Consider the following 26139-nt stretch of genomic DNA (forward strand, 5'->3'; position numbering starts at 1 on the left):
TGTCCAACAATAATGTAATCAGTAATTTCAAGATTCAAAATGTATATAATGACATTTTAAAATGTATCCATTTAAAATGAGCAGTTAATTAATCAGAGTCTCCTAAAGAGACATGATTGATAAATATATTTAGCACTGAAAAGTATCCCTAAGTTAGAGTCCTGCACGGGTTCGGGTACCCGCGGGCAGAGGTGGAAAGTAACGAATTACATTTACTCGCGTTACTGTAATTGAGTAGCTTTTTTGTGTACTAATACTTTTTAAAGTAATTTTTTAAATCTGTAATTTTACTTTTACTTAAGTATATTTTGTTCGAAGTATTGTACTTCGCTACATTTTAAAACACATTAATTACTGAGTAAAAAAAAAAAATAAAAATAAATAAATAAATCGCTCCCTGGAAACTTCGGCAGTAAATAATGGGCAGGAGGGCAAACTGGCGCTAAAATCACAAGAAAGATGCAGACGGTCAAAACAGGCGTTAGTTGTGCAGACACCGCTGAAAACGAAACCCCGTCATATTCTGAAGTTGAACTCGAAGGAAATGAAGTGAACCCCTGGCCATATGTATGCTCTATTATGCAGTGTAAGCTGTACTTGCCTAGGAAGACCAAACTAGCAGCTTATAAAATCTCGACAAGACATCAACCCTTCGCAAGAATGTAGAGGTAAGCTAAATAATTGCATCGGTGCATTGGTGGTTAAAATGAAGCTTTGACATTTTAGCAAGAGGTTTTGCACAAATTAGCCAAAAAGACCGTGGTGAGGAGTGTGCTATTTTTGTTTTAATGATGTGCGCGCGCATTTATAGTGCGTTCTTTCACTGTGATTCAGTCTCCTAAAATGCATTTAGAATGATCACAAAATTGAAGATATAGGGGCAGAAAATTCACATATTTATATAATTTCATATATTAAATCAAAATCACACAAAGAATGCCATCTTTACCTCCAAAAATCATCATGAATATATACATACATATATATAACAGTTCAGTAAACAAGTTAATTAAGAGACTTGCGTTTTAGACACCATATTGCCTTTTTTAGCTCTATTTCTACAACAGAAAATAATTCCAAACACAGCCACCAAAGCACAGTTTTGCGTCTCTGAGCAACGTTGACAGTGTCTCGTTCCTGAATGAATCAACCGTTTAAATGATTCGGTTCAATCGCAATGACTCACTTATTAACAGTGACTTGCTGACACATACTGGCCATTTTAATTTCACATTTAAAGTATCTTTTGATTTTTTTAAATAATTAATTTCTTATCATTTCAAATGAGTATTCAACATTTTATGTCTTGTATATCAAAACATTATTCATGCATTTGTAACTGCAGGTTAAATGCATTCTTGTCCTGCACTAAACAGTGTGTAAATACATCTAAATGCCACTTCCAATGAATCTTCTGCATTTCCTCTGCATTAAAAGATGAGTTTGTTGATACTGATTTGCCTGGTAACAGCCCAAATGTTTTATTATTCTAAATAACTGATTCCTTTAATTAAAAACAACTAGTTTGAGATTAATAGACCTATCACAGGGGTGTCAAACTCAGTTCCTGGAGGGCCATAGCCCTGCAGAGTTTAGTTCTAACCCTGCTTCAGCACACATATCATGTAGTTTTCAAATAAATCTAAATGATTAGATTAGCTGGATCAGGTGTGTTTAATTAGTGTTAAATCTAAACTGTGCAGGACTGTGGCCCTCCAGGAACTGAGTTTGACACCCTTGGCCTGTCCCATTTTGACTCCCTCCCACTGTTAAAATGTAACTAAGTAATTTTTACTCTGAGTAAATTTTAAATGAGCTACTTTTTACTTTTACTTGAGTAGATTTTTAGACTGGTACTTTTACTTGTACTTAAGTAAAATTTCATTAATGTAATGGTACTTTTACTTGAGTAGAATATTTTTGTACTCTTTCCACCTCTGCCCGCGGGTAACAAATTTGGCTGAAACGGGTGAAAAATATCCAACTGTGTCGGATTCGGACACAGGGGAAACACGGGTCTAAACACGGGTTCAAAACAGTCACGTGCAAACGTAAAAACAGGCCTACGTTCCACTTTTTAAAAAATCACAACCGCTTGAATGGCTGCATGAGTCATTAGTTAACAGACGTAAAAGATCAGCCAGCTGTTTTTTTTTCGTTGTTTTTGTTTTCCGTTTATATATATATATATATACAGAATCTGAATTAAAATGTGTTTGATTTAAGCCTATTTCAAAATTTGTGTCATAAAATTATATTGCGCATACAGCTCAACTAACGCGATCGTTATAAAGGTGTTTAAACAACAATACACTTTTACTTGCATGTATTTGACAATCGGAATATCAGAAATTTCATTCCATAGCTAACACATTTGTGAATATGAGCCTAATCTAGGCTATCCAGGGTTGTTGTTGTTGTTGTTTTTTAATTGCATCTGAAAATGACTTTGTGCAGCTCATTCACATGTGCGCTCTGGTGCAGATCCGCCTCTCGCGATGCTCAGCTGTGGACGATTTAAAAATGGGTGCGTTCGACTTGAAGCACAACCTCAGACGGTGGTATGATTCGCTCTTTTGTTGTTCTGTTTTCTTTCAGGATCAAAAGTTCAACAAATGAAAGCGTTTATCTGTATTTCCGACTGATGAGAACTATGCATATACATTCATAAATCAGTCAATTTTGTATTTTATTAAGAGATATTTTATTATAATATGATCAGTCACTCAAGCACTGATGGACCAAATAGCACGTATTTCGACATTTGCAGTAAAAACGTGAAATATAAATTCTCAGAAAATGCATTTAATACCAATATATTGAAACGTCTGTTAATATACTCCATTTGTAAAGAGTCCAGACATTGGAACAATATCAGTCCACATGTGTTTTATATTTAATATGAGAGAAATAGACATGCATGCATGCGTGACACAAAAAATATTTAACTTTTAGGTAGCAAAATATTTTTTTGTAATTCTGTCAATTACACTAAGGTTATTACATTGTCTGCTATATATTTGCTTCTTATTTATTAAATACGGGCAATTGATTGGTAAAACATTGATTAAAATTAAGATAAAATGTATAAAAAACGAATATCTTTTAAAAAGAGTTTTCCATAAATAACTTCCAACCTGTCCTCCAACCAATACGCTCGTATAGGTCGTTTGTCCAAATCCCTGAAATCCGACCCATAAGAGCGTATCCTACAATTGCGCCCCTATCGGCAAAACGTCGTTTTCATATTAATGTTTTGTATTCTTTTATTTGCACTCTGGTTTGTGTTTCGTGTAGCTCAGTTGGTAGATTATTGCGTTGTACCTTGATATGTAATCATGCTATCATGGGTTCAATCCCAGGGAACGGATATGCACGAAAATGTATATGCTCAATAAATCATAATTTAGCATGATTTCTGTGAGGGTTAGGTTTAGGGGTGGGGATAGGTGTGGTCATTCGAACGAATAAGCAACCTAGTAAAATATGTAGGAAATACTGTGAGATCGGTGTAAAAAGTACGCACATTGCATTTAAATAAACGTACGTTTTGATTGGTAATGACGTGATACGTCATTTCATGACGACAGATGCAATGCGATACTGTCATTATTTTTACGCCCGCTAGAGGGCGCTTAACTTTAAAACGTAAATATAGGTCGTAATAAGGTGCTTGCACAAACGACCTATATGGTCGTTTTTTGTTGGAGGACAGGCTCATAACTTCTGTATGAGCTGGCAATAAAATTCGAAAAAAGTGTGTCTAATGTGATTGGCTTAACTGATTTGATTTCGGGTGCGGGTCGGGTGTCGGTTCTATTTTAAGCGGGTCGGGTCGGGTGCAGATTTTAATTAGTGCTGCTGTCGGAAAACGGGTCGGATGCGGTTTTAAGCACTGCGGGTACGGGCAGGTGCGGATTTACAAAATCGGACCCGTGCAACTCTCTGCCCTAAGTTTAATTAATTAATGAATCATTAAATATTTAATATATACAGTATATATAATTATTAATAAATGCAAATTTTATCAATTCATATAGTTATAATGGCAGTTTACTTAAAATGAATTTATTTATTACTGGTTTATATATTAATTTATTTATTGGCTTATTAAAGCACTTTTATTAGAAACCTGCAAGTCCCAAATTCAATCATTTCCTGGACACCCATGGTTGCCAGTGTAGCACAAACTCAGTCAAATCCATTTCAGTTAGGATGCTGCCCTAAGCAGTGGACTGCAAGGCTGCTCACTAACTCTGGAAAGCAGTCTATGTCAAATGTTTTCTTCCACCAGAGGTTTTGAGACTCAAGAACTGTAAACCGGTTTTGGCCTTTTCAGATTGTCTTATCAGAGCCTCTCAGCCAGTATCTTGGACTTGTTTACTCTCCCATGAAGTACATATGGGCTTTCATAACACACAGTAACTCATGCTCTCAGCTAGGGCAGTGGAAAATACTCTAGTCGACCATGTGACGTCAGTCATCAGTTGCTCTTCTCGGAGCTCACACCTAACATATCACCTGTCAACAGCTTATGTGAAATCCAGCCCACTCCCCTCTGCCCACTTATGGAGCTCAAACATTTGAGGGGTTACACTTGTAACCATAACAGTTAAGAACAACATTAGCTTGGAGACACGTGTGAAAATAGCTGATTCATGGAATAAAATCAGATTGTGTATGTATAAAAGTGAATAAAGTCTTAGAGACTCGCACATAGATCACATACAATTTGGTAAACAGAACCTCAGATGTGCATGTCTAACTCATGAGAACTGGTGAGGAAACATGAACAAACGTCTTTTTGAATTACAATATTTTTTTTGCCCCAATAAACATGTTCTGTAATGTCCAAGATAATTTAATTTATCAAAGTAAAACTGTTAGTCCCCGTGTTGATTTACAGTTTATAGTACTGGATAGTTAGAGGAATTAGCCACGAAGAAAAGCCCCAGAACTGAAATTTCCCCAGGGCCATTTTCTGGGTGCATTCATACAGCAAGTTTGAGTTCTAAAGTGACTTAAGCTGGCTGACAGCAATCTCATTTCAGGAACATTGGAGGAACATCTTATAGTTCCTATATCTATTGGCAAATGTTCCTGCTTTTTGCCATGTTCGCACCACAGGAACTGGGAATGATTTTAGTTATTGGAATGCCTTTTGTGGGGACTAAATTAGCTCCTATTTAAAGTAGGGTCTGACCAAGCACAGTAGGAAATTTAAGCAGGGCTTAATTTGTGCCGGAACAAGCCGGATCCGATTTCGGAGGTGCCGGATCCGGATCCGCCTTGTTCCGGCACCTCATTTTGCCGGATCCCCCTCCTCCAGGGGTGGCGTTTCCGTATGGCAGACAGATGTGTGCCGTGAAAAATTAACCAAAATTCATATCTCTATTATAATTCGTTATTATTATTTTAAATCAGAGGGTTTTATAAATATTTAACCAATGATAAGTATTTAAAAGAGCTTGTCAGTAAAACTTCATTACGCAATTGGATCCTCAAACTCTAAGCGAAACCTCGTCACTTCCCCCACCTCAACTCAGATTGACGCGCGCACAGCCTGGAGGAGACAGTTCCCTTTCGAGGGAACTTCGAACTGCGTCCTCTAGGGGCCGCTTTGGGGAACACCTCGTCGTGACCCGTGTCTGAAGCATACATTGAAAAAACACCAACTTGTTGGCCGGCGACAGCCTCCGACGTCACAACCGGCGTGACTATAAATAAGCACCGGGAGAGCATGTCATTATATTCTTCATCTTCAATGACTGTTTTGTTTGAAGCGTGCATCTGAAAGAACCGGTAAGGGCGATCTTTCTCTGTTTATCATGGCGACAACTAGCAAGTATTTAGACGATGTGTACATCCGTGTCGGCATTATTTGACACCCGATGACACACACGATCTTTGCGTCATTTGTTTGGGTGAAGAGCACGCACGCGATGTCTTTGAGGAGGCAATCTGCGTGCATTGTGAGCGTTTTTTCAATGGAAAAAGCTCCGCTCTCGTTCGTCTCTCTTCTGAAAGAGAAAGGGGAAAAAAGGCAGCGATCTGCTTCCCGTGGTTCAGGACCTGTCCGCGTTGAGGCGTGGAAGTGAATGAGCTCGTGAGAATACAGGTGGATCTGTCTGAATGGTTTAAAGAGGGACTTTCCCTTTCGCGCTCGTAAAAAATAAAAAAATAAAAGAAAGAAGGGCGGCGGACGAGAGAGAGCCTCGGGAGGATGATGTTATATCTTTAACACTTTCTGATTCTGAGGTTAGTGCTCTGCTGGGTTTTTACCCAGGAAAAGCAGAAGATATTTGAGGATGGTGAAAAAGCTGAGGCTGAGCCTTCTCAATTCTCCTGCCCTGCGTATGTAGAGCTGTTGGAGGTTATTGAGCGAAAATTACCTTTTGACCATAACCCTCCAGCTCAGGTGAGTCTTTTATTTCTGCATGATCTCCATACAGAGATTAAAAAGAAATGAAAGATGCCGTTTTCTTCTCGCATCCATCGGTTTCGGCATGGAAATTTTCTGCCGACATCGAGGTGATGCTCGAAAGCGGCTATGAGGGAATGCCCCCTGTAGAAAGAGCAAAAAATTGTATAAATAATTTGTAAATTTGTATCTGTGAAAAATTTTTCTTTCTGCAGGGGAAACATCCTCTCTTAATCTCCCTCCATGCCATTTGAGCCCCTTCAGAAAAGCATCTCGCTTAAATGGCAAGGCATACGCAGTAGCAGGTCAGGCTGTGGCTTTATTACACACAATGCTGGTGCTTCAAGCATATCAGACTGATCTGCTAAGAGACCTGGATAGAGGCAGGGGCCTTTTTCTGATCAGGTAGCTGAGCTGCTCCGCACCACGGATCTCTCTCCGTGCTACCAAGCAGGCCGCCTCCGCCATGGGCAGGACTATGGCGGCCATGGTGGCAGCGGAGAGACATCTGTGGATGAACATGGCAGACATCGGGAGCAACGAAAATGCTTTCTTCTCAATGCTCAGGTTTCGCCTTCTGAGATTTTCGGTATTTCCGTTGAGACGGCGATTTGAGAAGTTCAGGGAGACGATGGCGCACTCTGCTACTTTCAGATCCTTCGTTCCACGAAGGTCCAGGTCTGAGCCCGAACAACATAGGGGTCCTGGCCTGCCTCGATCTGAGGATCAAAGACGGGCACAGAAGGCTAGTGTCGCAATTCGCGCTCCTCCCCCACCAGCGGGCAGGGGTTAGAGGAATCGTGGGTCACGATGAGGTAAGCAGAACCTAAGGGGTATGATCTAGACGAGGCAACGTTCTCGTCCGAATCAGAGTGATACCGAGGTATCTACTCGTTCCCTTTGGGGATTTTTAACCCTCTGGAGTCTAAGAGGTTATTAGGAAAAAACAGCCTCATAACGCGTATATGCGTTAATCGACTTCAGAGGGTTAACTTCTGCTTTTATCCTCCCCTTCCTAATTCCCCTGTAACCACCAGCTCTCCACCTGATCGAGGTTAGGTGGAAACCTCTCGCCTAACAGTCTCCTATGCTGGACCTATAATGTTTTTATGGTTCTATGTTCATAGCAACCACCTGACTGATGGTCCAGACTAAAAGGAGGCGCCCCTTGAGCGGGGCTCCAGCGCAGGAGGGTGGGTGAGTAAATGTAACCCTCTCTGTATATACTTATGTGTATTTAATTGCTGGTGGTTATGTGTCTACTAATAAACTCTGTGAGTTTTCCTTTGCAGTGCTCAGTTACAGTGTTTACTAAACACTCGCCTGCACCAGCCATCCGGCTTCATGTTCCGGTATTAGGCGGCTGAGATCACAGGTTTCTGAGGGAGCCTCCTTGATCATCAGGCCTGGCACAGCACTGCAGGGAATTTCATGGATGTCCGACCAGGTCACCCCATGGGGTCTCCTGGCCGCTTAGGGGTGCTGTTGCATCTAGCGGGAAGTGGAGTTGGCAGTTACCGAAGTCTTCTTGTATATGCTGCCTCAGGTGATGCTCCCCTCGCCCGAGGTTTGTAAAATTGAGCTTGCCTCTCCCGTGAGATTCAGCGCCTCTGCGATGCTTAGGAACCTTTAAGTACACACGCTAACCTTTGTGTACTTTCTCAAAACCACATGGTGGTCAGTGTGCACGTGAACACTTTGCGCACTTTCTAAAAATCCACAAGTGGTAAGTTTGCACGCAAGACTCTGCAAACTTTCTGAAATCCTGTAAGATAAGGGTTACACGCTCCGCTTCGTTCCCTTTCTTGAGATGATTAGACCTTGGTTCCTTGGGCTCCATTCAGCCAGTGTGTATTTGTTTATACACCTCAAGCATCGCTTCCCTCAACATGAGGGGCTATTTGGATGATTCTCGTGGTAACTTAGCAGCGCTCCCCTTTTTCCAAAAAAGGGTCGTCAATGAGCACGCTACTCTGAGCTCGGAGTTCTCCTCTCATATGAGACTGAGTTCTCAGTTTTTTCCCCAGAGCGCTCCAGTATTGTTTCCATAGATCGAGTTGATGACTCTCAATCATACTGTTTTGAGATGCAACATTCCATCTATGATCTGCTCTATCAGAGTGCCACGAGAGCCCCTCCTTAGAACAGTATTTGAAAATCCATGCTATGGTAAGTGTGCACGTGAAGTCTTTGCACACTTTCTGAAATCTACACTGTGGTAAGTTTGCATGCTAGTATTCTGCGTTATTTCTAAAATCCTATATGGTGAGGGCTTCGTGCCCTTTCTTGAGTTGGTAAAAGCCCCATTCATCTTGGGCACCACTCCACCTATGTATCCTCGGATACCTATCTAAACAGGGTGTTGCTACTAGAGAACTGTCGAGACCGCTCTTTCAGCAAGCTTATGCGTAAGCTAGCGGTAGCTTAGGCCTTTTGGCTGTAAGGGGTACTGTCACAGACAGCCATCTAACGTCCCAGGGGCAACTCCCATGGAAATGGTAGAGTTGGTACTTAGTGCTCTCATGATTCTGGCCTGCACTCCCCTCATTATGGCGGCGTGGGTATACTGTTCCCCAAAGTTGCCCCCAGAGGACGCAGTTCGAAGTTCCCTCGAAAGGGAACTGTCTCAGGTTACGTATGAAACCATAGTTCCCTGAGTAGGGAACGAGACACTGCGTCCTCTAGCTCCCTGCCATGCTTCAGACACAAGCTTCAGACGAAGAAGATAATGACGTGCTCTCCCGGTGCTTATTTATAGTCGGGCCGGTAGTGATGTCGGAGGCTGTCGCCGGCCAACAAGTTGGGGTTTTTTCAATGTATGCTTCAGACATGATCACAACGAAGTGTTCCCCAAAGCGGCCCCTAGAAGACGCAGTGTCTTGTTCCCTACTCAGGGAACTATGGTTACATACATAACCTGAGACAGATCTCCGCTTATTCGCAACGCAAGGGTAAACAAATAACTGTTTGAATAGTACAGCATTTTCTTTACTCAAACACTATGTCTGTAAAGGCTAATGTCTTTGTGTGTTTGAAGACTGGAGAAGTAAATTTTTTGCGATCTAGCCAATATACTTTTGTACGTTTTGAATATCCTGTGCATAAGCGCTTTATCGTTTATATCATGAGACATTGGCCAAGTTTACTAAACAACAAGAAAAACTAAGCGCCCATATAGTAACAATATACGTCATATAGCCTGTAAAAGGTGATGATAGCATATAATGCGCTGCACTTGCCTCAGATGCGGACAAAACACAGATCTCCTCATTCGCCCTTGTTAACTCTATTTGAGCTTGTTTTTCATACAGCCTAATGTTAATTGCACGTGTCTGATACAACACAAACACTGACGACGAAGTGTTGTTTACTATTTGATTTTTCCCCCCTTTTCTTTCCTTTCCCCCCTTGTATTTTAGTAGAGTGTGCCATGAAACTGTTTTATTTGTCAACAACCATCAGACATCATATTGTGTGAATTTGGTTGCTTAAACTCAACAAACTACGAAAAATAACTCTTATATAGGCTAATACTCGCGAGTCAGCTTTATACGCGCGAGCTTTGGATGTGACTGCGAGGGCACATAGCCTAATACAGCATGTGGAGCGCGCGAGTACCAAATTAAAAGGTGTGCAAATTATACATTTTTGTGACAATTCAATAATTACCCAATTAGTCAAGTCAAGTGACAGTTCTGTCAGCTGTCCCGATCGAAATGCGAGTGAGTCTTGTATCGCAGCTTGCAGCAGGTCACTGAAGTGCAGACAAGATGCGTTGATGTGAAGCGCGCTCCGAGAGAGTTTATGATTTCGAATGACTGATTGAATCTTGTTTGTGTGGATTTATTTTATTATTCAAACCTACAAGCTATGTTAAATAAATGCAGGGATTTACCTCATTATAAACTTGAAAGCTGCGAAAATTATTAAAACCACAGAAATGTAGGACCTGATTAAATATAACTATTACACAGAGATTTGAAAAATAAAATTCCACAACTTTTTCAAAATGTTTTTAGGACTGGAAACTGTTGTTTTAAAATCGCATGGCATTTTCATGACCTGACAGACCCTAAATGCAACTTATGCACGCTCTTAAAATCACTTAAACTGGTCCAGCAATGTGATTGCGCGAATGTTCCGTTGCCTCTCCCTCCAGGTAATCACATGCCGGATCCGTTACCCCGCTTTGTTCCGGCACCTTGCAATTTACAAATTAAGAACCGAATATAAGTGACAAAAATGTACGTTAATTTTCCGAACGCATACCATATGAAACACCAGCACTCGCCATTTCAAAAAAGAAGAAGAAAAAAGTGTGAACATACAGTTTATATATACATACTCCATGAACTAAATTCATGAATGCGTTATGCATCTGTAGATAGACCAACACTGGCACTATACCGTCCTCCAGTTGTTGAATGCTGTGTTGTTAAATGATGTTGCTGTTGGCCACTTTGTAACTTCAGAGTTCATATTGGCAGTACGAATGCAACCAGGAAAACAGTCCTAGAGGAACATTTAGTTCTCAGGGGACCGCCTGGTGACTAGTTCTTATAACTAACTGGTGCGAAAGCCCTTAAGTCACTGGTAGTTCCTGCTGTGCTGGGTTGGACCCTACTCTAAATTAGGAGCTAATAATTTTTTCTCCAAAGGGCATTCCTATAACTACAATCATTCCCAGTTCCCAGAACTTGACAAAAAGCAGGTACTTCTACCAATAGCTATAGTTACTATGAAAATTTTCCTCTAGTGTGAAAGCCACTTATGTTGGGCTAGGAATCAAGAATTGGTTCTGGTTATTACCAAAATACTAAAACCAGTTGTTTTACATGTTTTTGCTTATATAGATTGGGCAATGTACCGGAATACTTTCTTCTTTCAAAATGACTGTCAACCTTGGCAGAAACAGTCATGTCACTATGTGGCATTTTCTTCTTATTTGGACAACTGCAATGTTCTGAGTTCATTGCCTCATTGCCTGGAGAGGTTTGAGAGGGCAGCTGTCCCCCTGCCCGGAGTCTCAGTTAAATGTGGAAACTTACTGCAGATACTGTGTCCTTGTGGTGTCAAATTGCAATGGTGGTCTTCCAGGGTGTTTTCCAGCTTCTAAGTTGACATGAGGGATTCTGTGCTTGTACTCAGACTTTAACCTAAGACTTTCAGCATTTTACCATCTTGATTTTTGAATAGCAAGGTCGAAATATTCAAATGTGTGAAAAAAGACTAGATGTTTTAAAATATTATTTTCATCCAAAAATGAAAATTCATGTACTTATCCTTATGTTGTTCCAAACCTGTATTACTGTGTACGTGTATGACCTGTATCTTTCTTCTGTTGAAAAGAAAAGAAGATATTGAAATCAGTGCAGACGAAAACAACATGGTATCTCAGTGGTTTAATTATTTGGACAAACGATTCAATTAATCAATCAATCAATCTATCTATCAATCAATCTTTGTTTCTTTTTTTTAGTATGTGCATCATGTCAAACTCATGTACTATCTGAAGTCCATAGTATCTACCTAAATAAATAAACAGAACTTGAGCGAAATGAAACTTTAAGTATAACAGTTTTTAAGTATTACATATTTAGTATATTGTTTTATGATTCACATTCAATTATAACATTTATTCTTTATTAAAATATGCAAAGTTATTTAAAAAATAAATAGTAATAAAATCTAAATGTAATTTGTCTTTTCTGTGTAGATCTCTGGCCCACATTAGAGTTATACCAAAGTCTATATTACAAAGTAAATTAATCAGTATCAGATTTTATAGTATGCTGATTGTAATTGGTGGTTATAAATAAAACTTTTACAAATATTTCTTAAGGTCAACAGCTGTGACCCAAGCGTGAATTGTATATATAATTAAAATCAAAATGCATATATTCTGTAAAATATGTAGCCAGTTTTTATCATTTTAACTGGAAACAGAAATACATTTTTCCCAGAGCAAGTACAAATTCATCAAAACAACAGTTAAGCATAGTAACAAAGTACAATTAATAAACATTCCTAATTCCTGATATATCATATGATCTTCACAGCTGACAGCATCAACATGGAATTCTGTGTTTCTGTCTAGCTAAAGATACATTTATTCTAGGCTTCCAGGATCTTCCCGTCAGAAGGCCTAGATATATTTATTTCCAGAGCAAGCTATTTTTGTTATTAAATGAGTTAATTGAAAGGTTAATTCTCTCAACACTAAAGTATGTAAATGGTCTCATAATTATGCAGCATCAGGTGTCCTTCTCAAGTTAAATTTGAACTTTAAAGAGAGACAGTGGCGTGAGGGTAGAGCAGGAAAACCTTTTCTGACTAGGAGAAGTGTAAGCCAAGTTCACATGCTAAAAATAAAGCTGGATCAGGCAGACAGTATTAGCAGAGACTGCAGCTCACACAGAGAACACAGTCAAGCTCAGTTTAAGCACAGGGACTGAGACTTAGTCACAAGGACAACTCTAGACTCACCAGTCAAGCGTAGTGTCCCTCAGCGCGCACTCCTGCTGCTGCAAGGACAGAATCTCTTGCTTTGTGAGATTTTTCAACGAGGACTCTTGCTCAACTTTTAGTGCCGTCTCTGCTGATGACTGTGGCAACTTTGGGTATTTCTGCATCCAAACTTTATATCCAGAGAAGCTTTCACAAACCGATATTGATGCGGAGAGACTCCACCAATCTGGATCGATTTGTCCTTCGCCACAATCGATCAGCGCTGCATCCTGAATCTCGAAATGTAACCTGGAAATGGCGCCTTAACTCCATTTTTGAGCAAAGACTGTTGTTATTATTCTGCCATATGTGCTCTTGAGGCAAGGACTGCATTGCATATTGCAAGCCAGATTTTGTAAGATTGTCTTTGCAGTATTGCTAGCCGTTTTGAAAATAGTACATTTAACTCTTTCACAGTATTTGATTTGGTCAAGCTACAAGGAGGTCAGAATGCGTGAATTAATTCCTATCCTGGTGAAGGAGAGAAAAGAGCGGGAGCGAATAAACAGCCTTCCTGCTCCAATTCCTGCTCCAACATTCCCTATCACATACTCTATCCAAACCTCTAAGAAGTTTCCCTTTTTCCACTTTAAAAAATGCAGATACGAGGCAGAGAATGCCTTCTTCTCCAACTTGAAGCTGGTGGACTTCAACATCATCGATACCTTGGGAGTTGGAGGATTTGGAAGAGTTGAGCTGGTAGGAAACGCCACTTCTGTATGCATGCATTTTATGTCTTCATGTAAATGAATAGGTAAATTCATCAGCTTCTTCTATAATTAAGCACGACAAGGTGATTGCAGTAAGACAGGGTTGTCCAAACTTGTTCCTATAGGGCCACTGTCCTGCAGAGTTTTAGCTCTAACCCTCATTAAACACACCTGAACTAGCTAATCTAGGTCTTCAGACTCACTAAAAACTTGCAGGTAAGTGTGTTGGAGCTAATCTCCACAGGACATGGGCCCTCCAGGAGCAGGGTTGGACACCCTTGCAGGTAAATTACAGTGAATGCACATGGAGTTGTTGCTTTATGGCCTTCTGATGCGTGTTATGCAATAACTCAAAACAAAAACTTGCATCAACCAATGATATAAGAATATATTTTACTAATCTATTCTAGACAGTGCAGGACAAATGAGCAGCTCTCATGTATTCTACTGTCCTGGAGGTTAGTTCAAGTCTGGGAATGTTGTAACTCTATTCCGGGTAACTTTCCACAACAAAGTTAAAAGGGCAGACATCTAACTTGCGGTCATTCACTGTACAAGACTAATTTAATAATTAGATGGTGTATGATGTAGTAGATAGATGGTAAGGGGTTAAGTCAGTGGATATAAGACAGTTAATGCATGGATGGATAAACAAACGAACGGATGTGTAGGTAGGTCAGTAGACAAATAGGTTGTAAGTAGTTAGGTAGGCAGACAGTTAATCATGGATGGATGGATGGATGGATGGATGGATGGATGGATGGATGGATGGATGGATGGATGGATGGATGGATGGATGGATGGATGGATGGATGGATGGATGGATGGATGGATGGATGGATAGATAGATAGATAGATAGATAGATAGATAGATAGATAGATAGATAGATAGATAGATAGATGTTCTAATGTAAATCATTTATGTTGAAGAAAGATGATGGAAACTTTGACGTAGACAGGAGGGCATAACATTGCGCATTGCGGATCAGATTCTGTTGTAAAGGAAAGCCCAGCAATCTGGGAAGAGGATTCCCCTTTCCACTGACCTATTTCTAGCGCTGCAGCAACATAGTATAAACGAGTGTCCTTTCGCCAGGGCTGTGATATATGCTTGTAGTGCTATCCGTTTGCTAGATAGTTACAGGATCAAATGAACATTCAAGTGCCATCACAGAGACGCAATGTGAAGAATTCCTGCTCACTTGATCTATTTTGAGGACCCTTAACACATTAATTGACCATGACTCAAGTGCTATAATAAGGAGCACAGGCACTTGTTTTTACAGCTAGTTTCCATAGAAAATTAGCTTATTAGCACTTTTTCAGCGCTCATTTTTTGCCTGCCTTCGGTGTCCACAGGTGCAGCTCAAGAGTGAAGAGACCAAAACATTTGCAATGAAGATTCTGAAGAAGCGTCACATCGTGGACACGCGGCAACAGGAACACATCCGTTCTGAGAAACAGATCATGCAGGAGGCCCATTCAGACTTCATTGTAAGGTAGGTGCTAAAACCTCCTGAGAGCATCATTGGAGGTCATATCCTAAAAAAATATCAGGGAAAAAACATATATTGAGGGACAAAATTGGGTGGTTGTGTTCCTTCAGGTTGTACAGGACTTTCAAAGACAGCAAATATCTGTACATGTTGATGGAGGCATGTCTAGGAGGAGAACTTTGGACCATTCTTAGAGACAGGTAGCCAAATTGTTCTTGTGATGATGGCTGATTCTAATCACACTAAATGATGGAAACCCAATGAACCAGAAGTGTTTTTCTTTCTTTATTCTTAGAGGATCATTTGAAGACTCTACTACACGATTTTATACAGCCTGTGTGGTTGAAGCCTTCGCTTACCTGCATTCCAAGGGAATAATTTACCGTGATTTAAAGCCAGAAAATCTCATTCTAGATCACAGAGGATATGCCAAACTTGTGAGTATACATCTCAATTGCTTTTTTTAATATAAGATGACACATTCTGAGGCTGGTGAAATTTTTTGTCAGTTGGTATCAAAGGGTGGGACTTCCTATCTAGAGCACATCCGCCCCTTAGTGCTTCATGCGTTATCAATATTTTTGGTCCATTTACCCAAAATGCCCTTTTTTATTATCGAATTTGGAACAAAATATTAGTGTATTTAAAGCTAAAGAACATGGACTAAAAGCCACACAGGTGCAGTTTTGATATGAAGACGCTGTTTGTCTCTTATAGGTGGACTTTGGCTTTGCTAAAAAGATTGGATTTGGGAAGAAAACATGGACGTTCTGTGGAACGCCGGAGTATGTAGCCCCAGAAATCATACTGAATAAAGGCCATGACATCTCAGCAGACTACTGGTCATTGGGAATTCTTATGTATGAACTCTTGACTGGAAGGTAAAACGTGTTTTCTCTCATTGGGTTTGACAAGATAGATGCTAGGATTACTCCTGCTTCTAGTTTTATAAAATCTAATGTGAATTTCTGGTTCAGCCCACCATTCTCAGGACCGGATCCAATGAAGACATATAATATAATTTTAAGAGGAATCGACATGATAGAATTTCCAAAGAAGATCACCAAAAATGCAGGCAATCTAATAAAAAAACTATGCAGGTGGGTACATTTCTTGAAGTTTGAAGTTCTGCTGTTTTAAACTGTAGCACACATGTATACCTTAAGGTTTGAAAAAAAAAAACTTGGTTTGATGTAGATGCAGAAAAAACATTTTTGACAGAATATCAGCACTATAAATTAAATCTGTATTGAATAAATTGTTTCCCTCAGGGACAATCCGTCTGAGAGGCTAGGAAACTTGAAAAATGGAGTCAAAGATATCCAAAAGCACAAGTGAGTACTGTAATATCCCTCTTCTTTGGGGATTTGGGGAAAGACTGTGGTTTTTAAGTCTAGAAAAGTGTTGAAATATTATAATAAAACTTTAAGGTCAAGAAATTCTTATAAAACTAGTTGTAATATGCTGTGCATTGGGTCAAGATTTGTTTGCCATTTTAGTAACATTCCTGTTCAAAGTATAATAGTTTAAATCAATTAATTCCAAAGACTGAAATTTAACATAACTGAAAATTCCACCACTTCTATTCTGTTTGTCTGAGACAGATACAGATACTAATTTTCTTTTTCCATCATAGATGGTTTGAAGGCTTTAACTGGGAAGGCCTGCGCAAAGGAACTCTCACACCTCCAATTATTCCTGACGTAAGTATAAAACATTTCCAATTTAATTCATAAGTGTGAATTTGAATATAAGGAGGGTGAACTAAGAGATTTGCATTTCAAATAAATTTAACATAAACAAAAGTTAGTTAAGTGCTGTTAGACATAAATGTAGGATCAATTAGCGTGGTTTCCCCCCCATTATCTGGTGAAAAAATCTAGAACTGTGATTTTTGTGAACAGAATCGTAAGATCAATCATAATAATAACCAAAATAAAACATATTACTATGGTTAGATTTTATTCTAAAATAAAATAATATATTTTATATAGTATAACTGTAAAATTACAAAAATAATATTTATGGCTCTTAAATCACATTTTTCCTCCATTCACGCACCTATTAGGTTGCAAGCCCGACTGACACCAGTAACTTTGATAGCTTTCCTGAGGACAATGAAGACCCTCCCCCAGATGACAATTCTGGCTGGGACACTGATTTCTAAAACTGAAACATGTAACATGCCCTGGAGTGTCCCGTGTGGTTCGTCAGCAAAAAGGGAGACCGGATGATGTCTAGCCCAGCTCTGTGACACCAAGTTGCCTTCGCCCAAACTTTTGTCCTACGGTGCCACTGGGGATGTCTCAGCCCCCCGCCGCACCCCACGACCCTCGTAAACTGTCCTTATCCAAAAGACTGGAGTCCATATTCCTAACAAGGCCTCAGATATAGACTTCTTGAATGAGCCCATAATTTTTTCTCTTTGCTGTTTTATGTTTGACTGATTGCACAAGCAGTGGTTTCAGGTTTTAGGTCTGGGTCTTAAAAACAGAATCATAAGTAGAGAAAGTACTATGATCTGGACTGAGCATTGATTATTTTTCTAAGATGCATCTTAGAAAGGAATTTAGTCTGTGGTTACTTTTGATAGCATGACTAGTTGTGTATAAATACGCCTTATATAGTTGGAACAGAAACACACCAGTGTCAAATACTTAAAAAAGGAAAAAGGTAACGGTAGAGATTGATGGCTTTTAATGGATTGATATGATTAATATGATTATTCTTACTTTTTATGCGTACACCTCTTAAAGGAATAGTCCATCCAAAAATGAAAATTCTGTCTGAATCATATTGTTCCAAACCTGTATGATTTTCTTTCTTCTGCGGAACACAAAATAATATATTTTTAAAAATGTTATTATATGAATTTAGTAGGAACCAAAACTGCTCTGTTACCAGTATTCTTTAAAATATCTTCTTTTGTGTTCCACAGAAAAACAAAAAACAAAAAAACAAGTCATACAGGTTTGGAATGATGTGAGGGTGAGCAAATGATGACAGGTTTTGCTATTTTATTGTTTTAAAAGTTTTATTTATTCATTAATTTTCTTTTAAAGGCTTCTGAATGCATTTAGTTTGTATTATGAGAAACTTGTTTTTTTTTTCTTTTTTAAAGACAATGGAAATCCAATCAAGTAATGAATTAGACTCAATACAGTTTGTGTTCCACTAGAGGGCAGGCTTTTGACTAAAATACACACTGTACTTCGCCAGAGCAAGGGCAGTCAAGTCACTGCATCCCTGATAAAATGTGGGTGAGATCGGAATTGTATTTATGAAGTTACATAATCAGCTTTATTATTGATACAGACAAACTTTCTGAATATTTTCTCCTGTGATTTTCACCAATCATATTCATGACTCTACTTGACTCGTTTAAAAAAATGACAAGAAGACTGCCTGTCTATAGTAGCTTGAACACAAAGTGCTGTGCTGGAAAACCAATTATGTAATCTTATTTATTGTAGGACCAGGGGTAAATGTTTATGTATATATAAATATATACAGTGGTAATATTTTTGTGTGATTTGTAGAGATTTACTGTCAGAGTAAAACCAGTCCTATTGCCTTTTAAAAAAAATACATTTTCATGTATGCTATTCTGGTTCTCCTATTTACTTTACAAGACGGATATTCTGTGCTCATATATCTTTTGGCATTATTGAAAGTGCCTTAACACAATGGCATCCATCATTCACCCTGCTTGTTTTGATGCTGCACGACTAGTCAGACACCTCAAAATGTTCTTCTTAATCAGTTGTGGCTTTTTTAAAGGTACAGAGATTTGTATGCCATTTTCTTACAATAAAAGCATCTTTCAAATTAATGTGTCTGCATGTCTGCACCTGCTGTTTTCATTAAATATTACATTCATTATTCTTTATACTCGGAAGTTCATAATGTAGCTGGAGGTGTTAGTAATATGAAGGGTCTGACTCATATCAGCTGGGGATAATGCTCAGTAAACATCTGCCCTCCCCTCTTCCCAAAAGATAACACATGAGCATGGTAGCTTTTCATTGCCAGCACTGTGGCCCATAGACATCAAAAGATGTAAACCCAGGGGGCAATGAAGAAATCTTTGACCTCCAGTTCACAGCTAAAGCCAACAGTCAATGGCAGATCACTAGGTGATTTTAACTTACATATTAAGATTTAAATATTTACCATGGCTCGCAGAGAAGTCATTACAATTAACTTATGGTATTAAACATATGGTTGTTCAGAGATAAATCACCAACAACAACTATAGATTAAAAGTACCTCCAAATTAAAGGTTATATATATATATATATACACAGCAAAAAGTCCAGTGTTAAATTAACTCTCAAAGAGTTGATTTCAACACTTTTTGAGAGTTTATATAGCTCCACACTCTCCAGAGTTAAAATAACACTTTCAAAATAGTTAAATATTTAACACAATGCCAGAGTTCCTAATTTGACTCCAAATAAAGTGTTAAAATAACACTAGAAGGGATACAGAAAAACAACACTGTTCAGAGTTGCATGTTTTAGGTGGTTAAATCTGTATGGTCTCAAAGATCTACAAAATAATGTTAAATAAACAACAGCACACAAAATATTTGCCAGTGACTTGTTTATTTGTATTTCTCACTTGTAGTGCATTTTGAAGTCGAATTAAAACATTACAAATGAAGGTATGATATACAAACTTTCATCCACAACACTGTATGAACTTTGAATATCAAATGGCTTATAAAATTTAATCTCTGACATTTTGATAATACACCTTTCCTCACTTCGTACTACTCTGAATGCATGATAATGTTCATCAAAATTCTCTGTGAATAGTTTGTTTACCAACAGATAAATGTAACTTTCAACCAAAAGTACAGCACTTATTTGACAGAAGACTGGCATTTCACTTTCTATAGCACTGCACACCACAAGTCCAGCTCTATATTCTACACCAACTTTAACCCAACTGGTTGAGAAAACATCTTTTGATATGAACATTTCAAGCATTTGATTGCTGACCTCATTCCCTATGGAAAATGGTTTAATTGGCCCAAACTCATTATGTTTGAGGGTGAATGTTTCCCAATGGTACGCAATGGCCATCTGATGCTTTTTAGCTAATGATTTTGTTATGTTTTTGAAATTTTTAAAAAAATCTTTGAACATCTTATGTTTGGCTTCGAACCTCATTGACCACATATATAACAAGGGGCCAATTTTCCTTATAGAAGAAGGGTAATGTATCATGTAATGATGTTTAGGAATCAAATTTTTATGAGGATACAAGTACTTGAATAGTTTGTGATGGTCAGCAATCAAGTGCTTCAAATACACTGTCAAACCTGAAGTGAGACAAGGTGAAAACACAATGTTCATTATTTGAAGTAACATAAGCAACAAACTCCAGTGTTTGTGTCCTGGAGGAACAATGTCTCCAAACAAAAGTGGGAGATTTTTCACAAGACATAATGTCTGAATGGAATTTAAACCAATGCTATTACCAGCACTATCCAAAATAACCTTTGTGGGACGATTTTTTCGTTCTAAAAATCCATAATCAAAAGAATAAATCCTTGAAAGTAAATCCTCTTCAGATATAAAGTTTTGTTTGAGATGTCCAAAAAGCAATTTGATTTCATATTGAACCACGCCCTCAAGAAGGTCATGCATTATATCAAATGAGTAGTTATTGCTAACATGAAAGTATTTCAGTGTATTAATTATGGATTTTTTTTTCAAACCATATAGTGACCTCAATTGTGGGTTTTCCTGGAGAGACTTGCAATGTATTTCAAAGATTTCTTGTGCACGAAGGACCACCTTAGGATCATCCTCACTGTATACTGTTTGAGAATCATTCTTTTCAATTAAACAAAGGCGACAGAAATGATGGCTATTAAATGACTCATTAAAACCAAGAATTGAATGCATTCCTAGATTATCACCAGTGATTTGTGCGATGGTGCCGTATATCTGCTCATCTGAGAATGGGAGACTTAATCCTTGGCTTTCAAGTATCTTTATATCATTTATCAACGGATCCAGTATAACATCAAAACCGTACTTGCTTACGTCTTGTGTGTGAAAAAGTGCTAACAAATGAATGTTCATCAGAACTGAGTTAAATTTTGGGGGCAAGTTTCTTACAATAAAATAAAGGCAGCCAATTTTGTGGATACTACGTTTGGAGCCAAGGGGGTTAGCGGTTTCAAAATCATCATAGTATATTTGAATTTGTAATGCATGTCTTTTTGTTGTAAATAAAGGGTGGGATTTAAAATAACTTCCATCGCTAAAATCTGTAAAAGTGTCAGGCTCTGATCTACAATCTTTCCTTAGGAGGTCACAAATGTCTGGATTTCTGCACATGAATTTCAACGTTTCTAAAATTGGCACATATATAAAAGTATCATTCACTGGAACTTGGTCATAAGTACCAGATTTCTTATTCAATTTGTTGTCATACCGCACACCTAGTGTTATCTCAATGGGCTCTACAACTCCCCATTTTTCTTTAAAGTATTTATTACGTTTCCATTCTGTATTCAGATTTGTGAATGGGTTTTCTAATTTTTCAAAAGATTCATTTATTACAGTTTTGTAGGGGTCATTTGTAGGCAAAGCAGAAAGTATGTTATGCTTAGCCTGAGAGTTAAGCTCATCTGTTAGCTCCTCTAAATCTCCCACAATTGAGGACACCAAACTGTTTGGAATCCCACTTGCTTGTATTTTGGCCACAATGGAATCACACAATTCTTTAGTTGAATTTTTAGTAAGCCCTGAATCATTGTTATCAGATAAACCACTGGAACAAGGAGATAAATGCTGGGGATTCATAAGGTCCTCCAAAGCATGAGATGAGCTTGCAACTGGCTCACTTGAGGAACATCCAACAGTTGAAGTTGGAGCAATCAGCTGAATGCTGCTATGAACACTATTAAGGTGCTTACGAAAACCTGCATATGTTTGGAACTGATGCCTACAACCTTGCTGAGAACAAATTAATTTGAACTTAGATCCAGGATAATAACTATGTTCACCTCTTAAATGGGAAATCAACTGTTGACTGTCTGGGTGCTCTTTTTGACAAATAAAACAGATCAGCATTCTGTCAACATCATACTACCCGACTTTAAGTTAAGGTTACGGTCTGGTTGAGCAGTCTGGCTCTCAAATCTCTAACCCTGGGAGACTCCTTCATTTGACCTACATCAATGTTATACACTGTTGTCTGCAGGAATGTGTAAAAGTTTAGAAGTGCACTATCATAGGACAAATTGAACACAAAATGTGCCTTGAAAAGTTCATCAAATGCTCCAAGGGAGCGGTTTGCCTGGCATGGGATGAGATGCTTATCCAAGATGATGTAGAAGCCCTCAATCTTGCTTTTCTGGCGTCCAACAGCAAGGAGGTACGGATGCTGATGCTGGATGTTGTTGAGGTGCTCCTCCAAACTGCAGCATGACTAAAGTTGAAATGAACATTGAATATTAGACACAAACATAATGTCCAGTCAGGGAAAACAACTGTATAAAAGAGACTGTTCAAAGAACTCAATGGCTAGTGCAATATGATAATGCATATGAATGATTTTAAATCTCCATGTTAGAGCTTCCAAAAACACAATATTAAAATGTCAATACCTTATGAAAGATTACAAGTCTTTCAGCAGCATCACATGCACTGATTTTTGGAGACTTCAGTCCTCCTGGTGATGGTGGAAGGAGATGTATCAGTAAAAGAAGGGATGCCATTTCATGGTCGTAGACTAGAGATGAAATTCACATGAAATTTTTTATTAATTAATCTAAACCTTCAAATGAAATATTTTAAGTTTAAAAATACAAAGCATTTTAAACATTCACCTGGTTAATGTAGTCTTTTTAAAGATTTTATGTAGTGCAAGTTATTTATTTTTTATTAATCCGGAAAACATCCAATCTCATAGATTATGAAGTTTACTCATTTTAATATTTTTTGTCATCAAAACAAATATATTGTTACTGCAAACTGTAACTGCAAATATAGCAGATTTGTAAAAACAAGCAAATCAAATACAACTTACTTGTTTCATGAAGGTCACTTCCTTTAGGACATTCTGCTGAGAGCAACAACTGACTCAGCTCTGCCGTTGAAGTAAGTTGCTTGGCCTCTCTAATGACATTTGGCCTGAAGAACGTGTCCCACTTCTGAAGCAGCCTGGAGGATGTCTCGGTGTCAAACAGGAGAGTGAAGTCTTGATCAACCTTTAAGATGATATTAAACTATAAACAATATTCTCAAATTACATGCTTTTGATAAAATGTTATTCCAAACTTACCAGGCCTTTTGTATCTAGGAATCTTGGGAAGGTGAAGAGGATATCAACACTAGAGCCTGGATCTTTAACAAGCTTCTGCCGATGCTGAAAGGTCTCTCTCATCTTTTGGAATATTAGGGACTTCTCTGTAGTGTGGCTGAGCAAAGAAATGGCCTCTCTGCAAGCATCCCCATCAAGTTGCCCTTCAAAATTAGTAGCCCTTTTGCATTTTGGGCCTCCTGGAGAAACATCATGAGGGCTGTCTAGTGGCAAAGATCCTCGTCTAATCTTTCTGTGGACTGTTTTCATACGCCAAGCAATGTATCCTGTGTTGCTTGCAGCGTCATAAAAGTGTTCCTTAAAAGAATAAAATTTCTATGTCATAACATTGCAATTATAACATGAAAGGGTCATGCAGACGATGACTTACATAGCCTTTCTTGGAATAAGGATCTCTGAGGGAAGGGAACAGCATCACTATGCCAAGAGCATACTGTTCTCTGATGGCTTTAGTAGGGAGTTGCCTAAGAGAAGATATCAAATTAGTTTTAATTTATACAATGGTCATGCAGTTATGTTTTATAAAAATTAAATAAAAATACCCATGTGTATCAATCATGTGAGCCACCAGAATGTTGATCATTTGTCTTCTTGTGGCATCTGTAAGGGTTTCTGTTTCTTGATACTCCTGTAGTACTGCTTCACCACCAGACTTCAATTTAAGAACATCCTCGACCAACTAAAAATAAAAAAAAACGACCTTGGTGATTCACTAATTACCACAGCCTCAGAAGGGTTAAAAAAACTATTTCTATATTTTGGATAATTTTCATTTCTGGGTGAACATAACCTTAAGGAGAATCACATAAAAACTTTGTTCTAACCTGCTTTGCAGACAGTGCAGATGTGTCCTCTTTTCTTTGTCTCTTGTTAGGGACCTCATCTAAGATTACAGTCGATGCACTTGAAATGTTGCTTTTGTCAGACTTCTCAGATATGGAAGACAAAGAATCTGAAAATTCTAAATAATTAAAGTATTAAAATATTACAAATATTGTGATGACCAGCACAAGAATCAGAAACAGCCAATGTATCATATTTATCCTAAGTTGCTTGATAACTCGACTTCTTAAACATTCAATAAAGCTCACCGTCATTTGAGAAAACAGTCAGCACCACATTGCCTTGTCCAATGAGGTCACTGAATATTTCTTCATCGACTTCTGTCCCTGTTGCATCCCTGTATGTTACTTTTGCATCAGGTGGCAAGCAAAATCTCTCAATGACTGAAAAAAAAGATTTTTAAGTTGACAACCTTTCTTGCGTCACAACAAATAACTGATTTGAATACATATATCTTTATGATGCAAGCAAAATGTAAATATGCATTATTTTTCTTTTTTCCAATGTATACCCTTCTACAGAATATTATATGATAAAGGCAAATACAAAAATGAGGCAACAACACAATACACAGAATTTATCAGATTTTAATCAAATTCTTAGTTATTTTAAATGAGTAAGAAAAAAAAGAAACCTTTGACGTGAAATTGCATGAAGTCAAACCTCCCTTCAATGCAATCCAGCTTCACATACTTCTGCTGTTCGTTGTACTTGATCTGGACCAACATTTTACCTGGAACATGCAAAAGTGTTTGGCCTTGTAAATCGTTGTAAAAAAAAGAAAAAAAAAATACTTTATGGATAGATGCACGTCACATCGTTTCCTTTGTAATATCACAATTTACAGATTTGATGCACCGTACTTTTTCTACCAGTGCCAGTTATTTAATCACACATTTATTTTAAGAATTATTAAATTATTATTAATACATTATTATTTATTTATTTTTAAATGTGACCTAAAGCGACACACACATCGCATCACACACACACACCGCTAAGATTTAAGTTACATAGCTTTAGTAACTTTTTTTTTTTTTTACATAACTTCAGTAACTTAATAGCTAGCTAACGAAGCTAATCACGTCGACGAGGGCAATTGTGGCAATAAACGAGGCTTTGTAAAAGATCGTTCGTTTTATTAATTCGGTAAATCATTTTAATTAATTCGGCCACGCTGTAATAATTTGATTCCTATTTTTAGTTAAATCTAAAAGCGTAATAAACCGTTGCCACGATGTAAGTTAACATAACTTAGGCTGTGTGTGTGCGTTCGCCTTCACATTTTAATATACGTTTATGCGCAGTGCTCCATAGCACATTATGTTGTACATTCTCTACTGAATAAGCACCAATCATAAATGTAAAAGTATGATTAAATTTAACTTACCTTTCAAAGCCACACGAGGATAATGGCGACGTCTTCATGGATTTTCAGCAGCGACGATTGGAAATGCGTGGGCGGAGTCTAATTACGTCTCTATGGAGCTTGTTTAACACTGATGATCAACTCTGTGAAATAACTCCAACACCAAACACCATTTTACTCTGAATGTGTTCAAATTACTCTTTGGGTGTTGAAATCAACTCGGAAATGTTTAACACTGAGAGTTGAAATTTCAGTGTTAAACATTTCCGAGTTGATTTATATATATTTATATATATAATATAAATTTTATATATATATATATATATATATATATATATATATATATATATATATATATATATATATATATATATATAGTATATACAGTATACTCCTTATCAAGCTTCAAACATGAAGTCCAACAAAGCATCAACAAAGAAACAAGTT

At 38.0% G+C, this 26139-nt stretch overlaps 3 protein-coding genes across 4 annotated transcripts in view; 1 reads left to right on the forward strand and 2 right to left on the reverse strand.

Annotated features, from left to right (window-relative positions):
- Window positions 1-17526, forward strand: part of LOC132122006 (cGMP-dependent protein kinase 1-like) — a 170599-nt gene extending 153073 nt beyond the window's left edge. For both annotated transcript variants that reach the window (XM_059531801.1, XM_059531800.1), the window contains exons 10-18: window positions 13531-13627; window positions 14998-15137; window positions 15245-15334; window positions 15430-15571; window positions 15852-16015; window positions 16112-16234; window positions 16406-16468; window positions 16771-16837; window positions 17203-17526. In XM_059531801.1, the coding sequence (XP_059387784.1) occupies window positions 13531-13627; window positions 14998-15137; window positions 15245-15334; window positions 15430-15571; window positions 15852-16015; window positions 16112-16234; window positions 16406-16468; window positions 16771-16837; window positions 17203-17301 (985 nt within the window). In that variant the 3' untranslated portion in view covers window positions 17302-17526. The remainder of the gene's footprint in view (window positions 1-13530; window positions 13628-14997; window positions 15138-15244; window positions 15335-15429; window positions 15572-15851; window positions 16016-16111; window positions 16235-16405; window positions 16469-16770; window positions 16838-17202) is intronic.
- A 1658-nt stretch (window positions 17527-19184) lies between these two features.
- On the reverse strand, window positions 19185-22905 carry LOC132121852 (uncharacterized). The gene is made up of 3 exons (XM_059531599.1): window positions 22765-22905; window positions 20118-22586; window positions 19185-19239 (listed from the first exon to the last, which is right to left on the reverse strand). The coding sequence occupies exons 2-3, from the start codon at window positions 22226-22228 to the stop codon at window positions 19185-19187; spliced, it is 2166 nt and encodes a 721-aa protein (XP_059387582.1). The 5' UTR covers window positions 22229-22586; window positions 22765-22905.
- Window positions 22254-25728, reverse strand: LOC132121853 (uncharacterized). The gene is made up of 9 exons (XM_059531600.1): window positions 25714-25728; window positions 24305-24432; window positions 24023-24159; window positions 23851-23944; window positions 23442-23777; window positions 23187-23367; window positions 22765-22889; window positions 22455-22586; window positions 22254-22352 (listed from the first exon to the last, which is right to left on the reverse strand). Exons 3-9 carry the CDS (start codon window positions 24061-24063, stop codon window positions 22254-22256), a joined length of 1008 nt encoding a protein of 335 aa, XP_059387583.1. The 5' UTR covers window positions 24064-24159; window positions 24305-24432; window positions 25714-25728.
- Between the last annotated feature and the right edge of the window lie 411 nt (window positions 25729-26139).

The sequence above is a fragment of the Carassius carassius genome, chromosome 40, assembly GCF_963082965.1.
Source record: "Carassius carassius chromosome 40, fCarCar2.1, whole genome shotgun sequence".
Lineage (NCBI taxonomy): Eukaryota > Metazoa > Chordata > Actinopteri > Cypriniformes > Cyprinidae > Carassius > Carassius carassius.

Coding starts and splice junctions, on each gene's coding strand:
- LOC132121852 (XM_059531599.1), bottom strand. CDS start 22,228: ATGCTGATCTGTTTTATTTGTCAAAAAGAGCACCCAGACAGTCAACAG. Junction 19,240..20,117: donor AGCAATCAAATGCTTGAAAT/GTTCATATCAAA, acceptor TGTTGGCTTTAG/CTGTGAACTGGAGGTCAAAG.
- LOC132121853 (XM_059531600.1), bottom strand. CDS start 24,063: ATGATCAACATTCTGGTGGCTCACATGATTGATACACATGG. Junction 22,890..23,186: donor AAGTGACCTTCATGAAACAA/GTAAGTTGTATT, acceptor TTTCATCTCTAG/TCTACGACCATGAAATGGCA. Junction 22,587..22,764: donor GACTTGTAATCTTTCATAAG/GTATTGACATTT, acceptor TTTCAACTTTAG/TCATGCTGCAGTTTGGAGGA.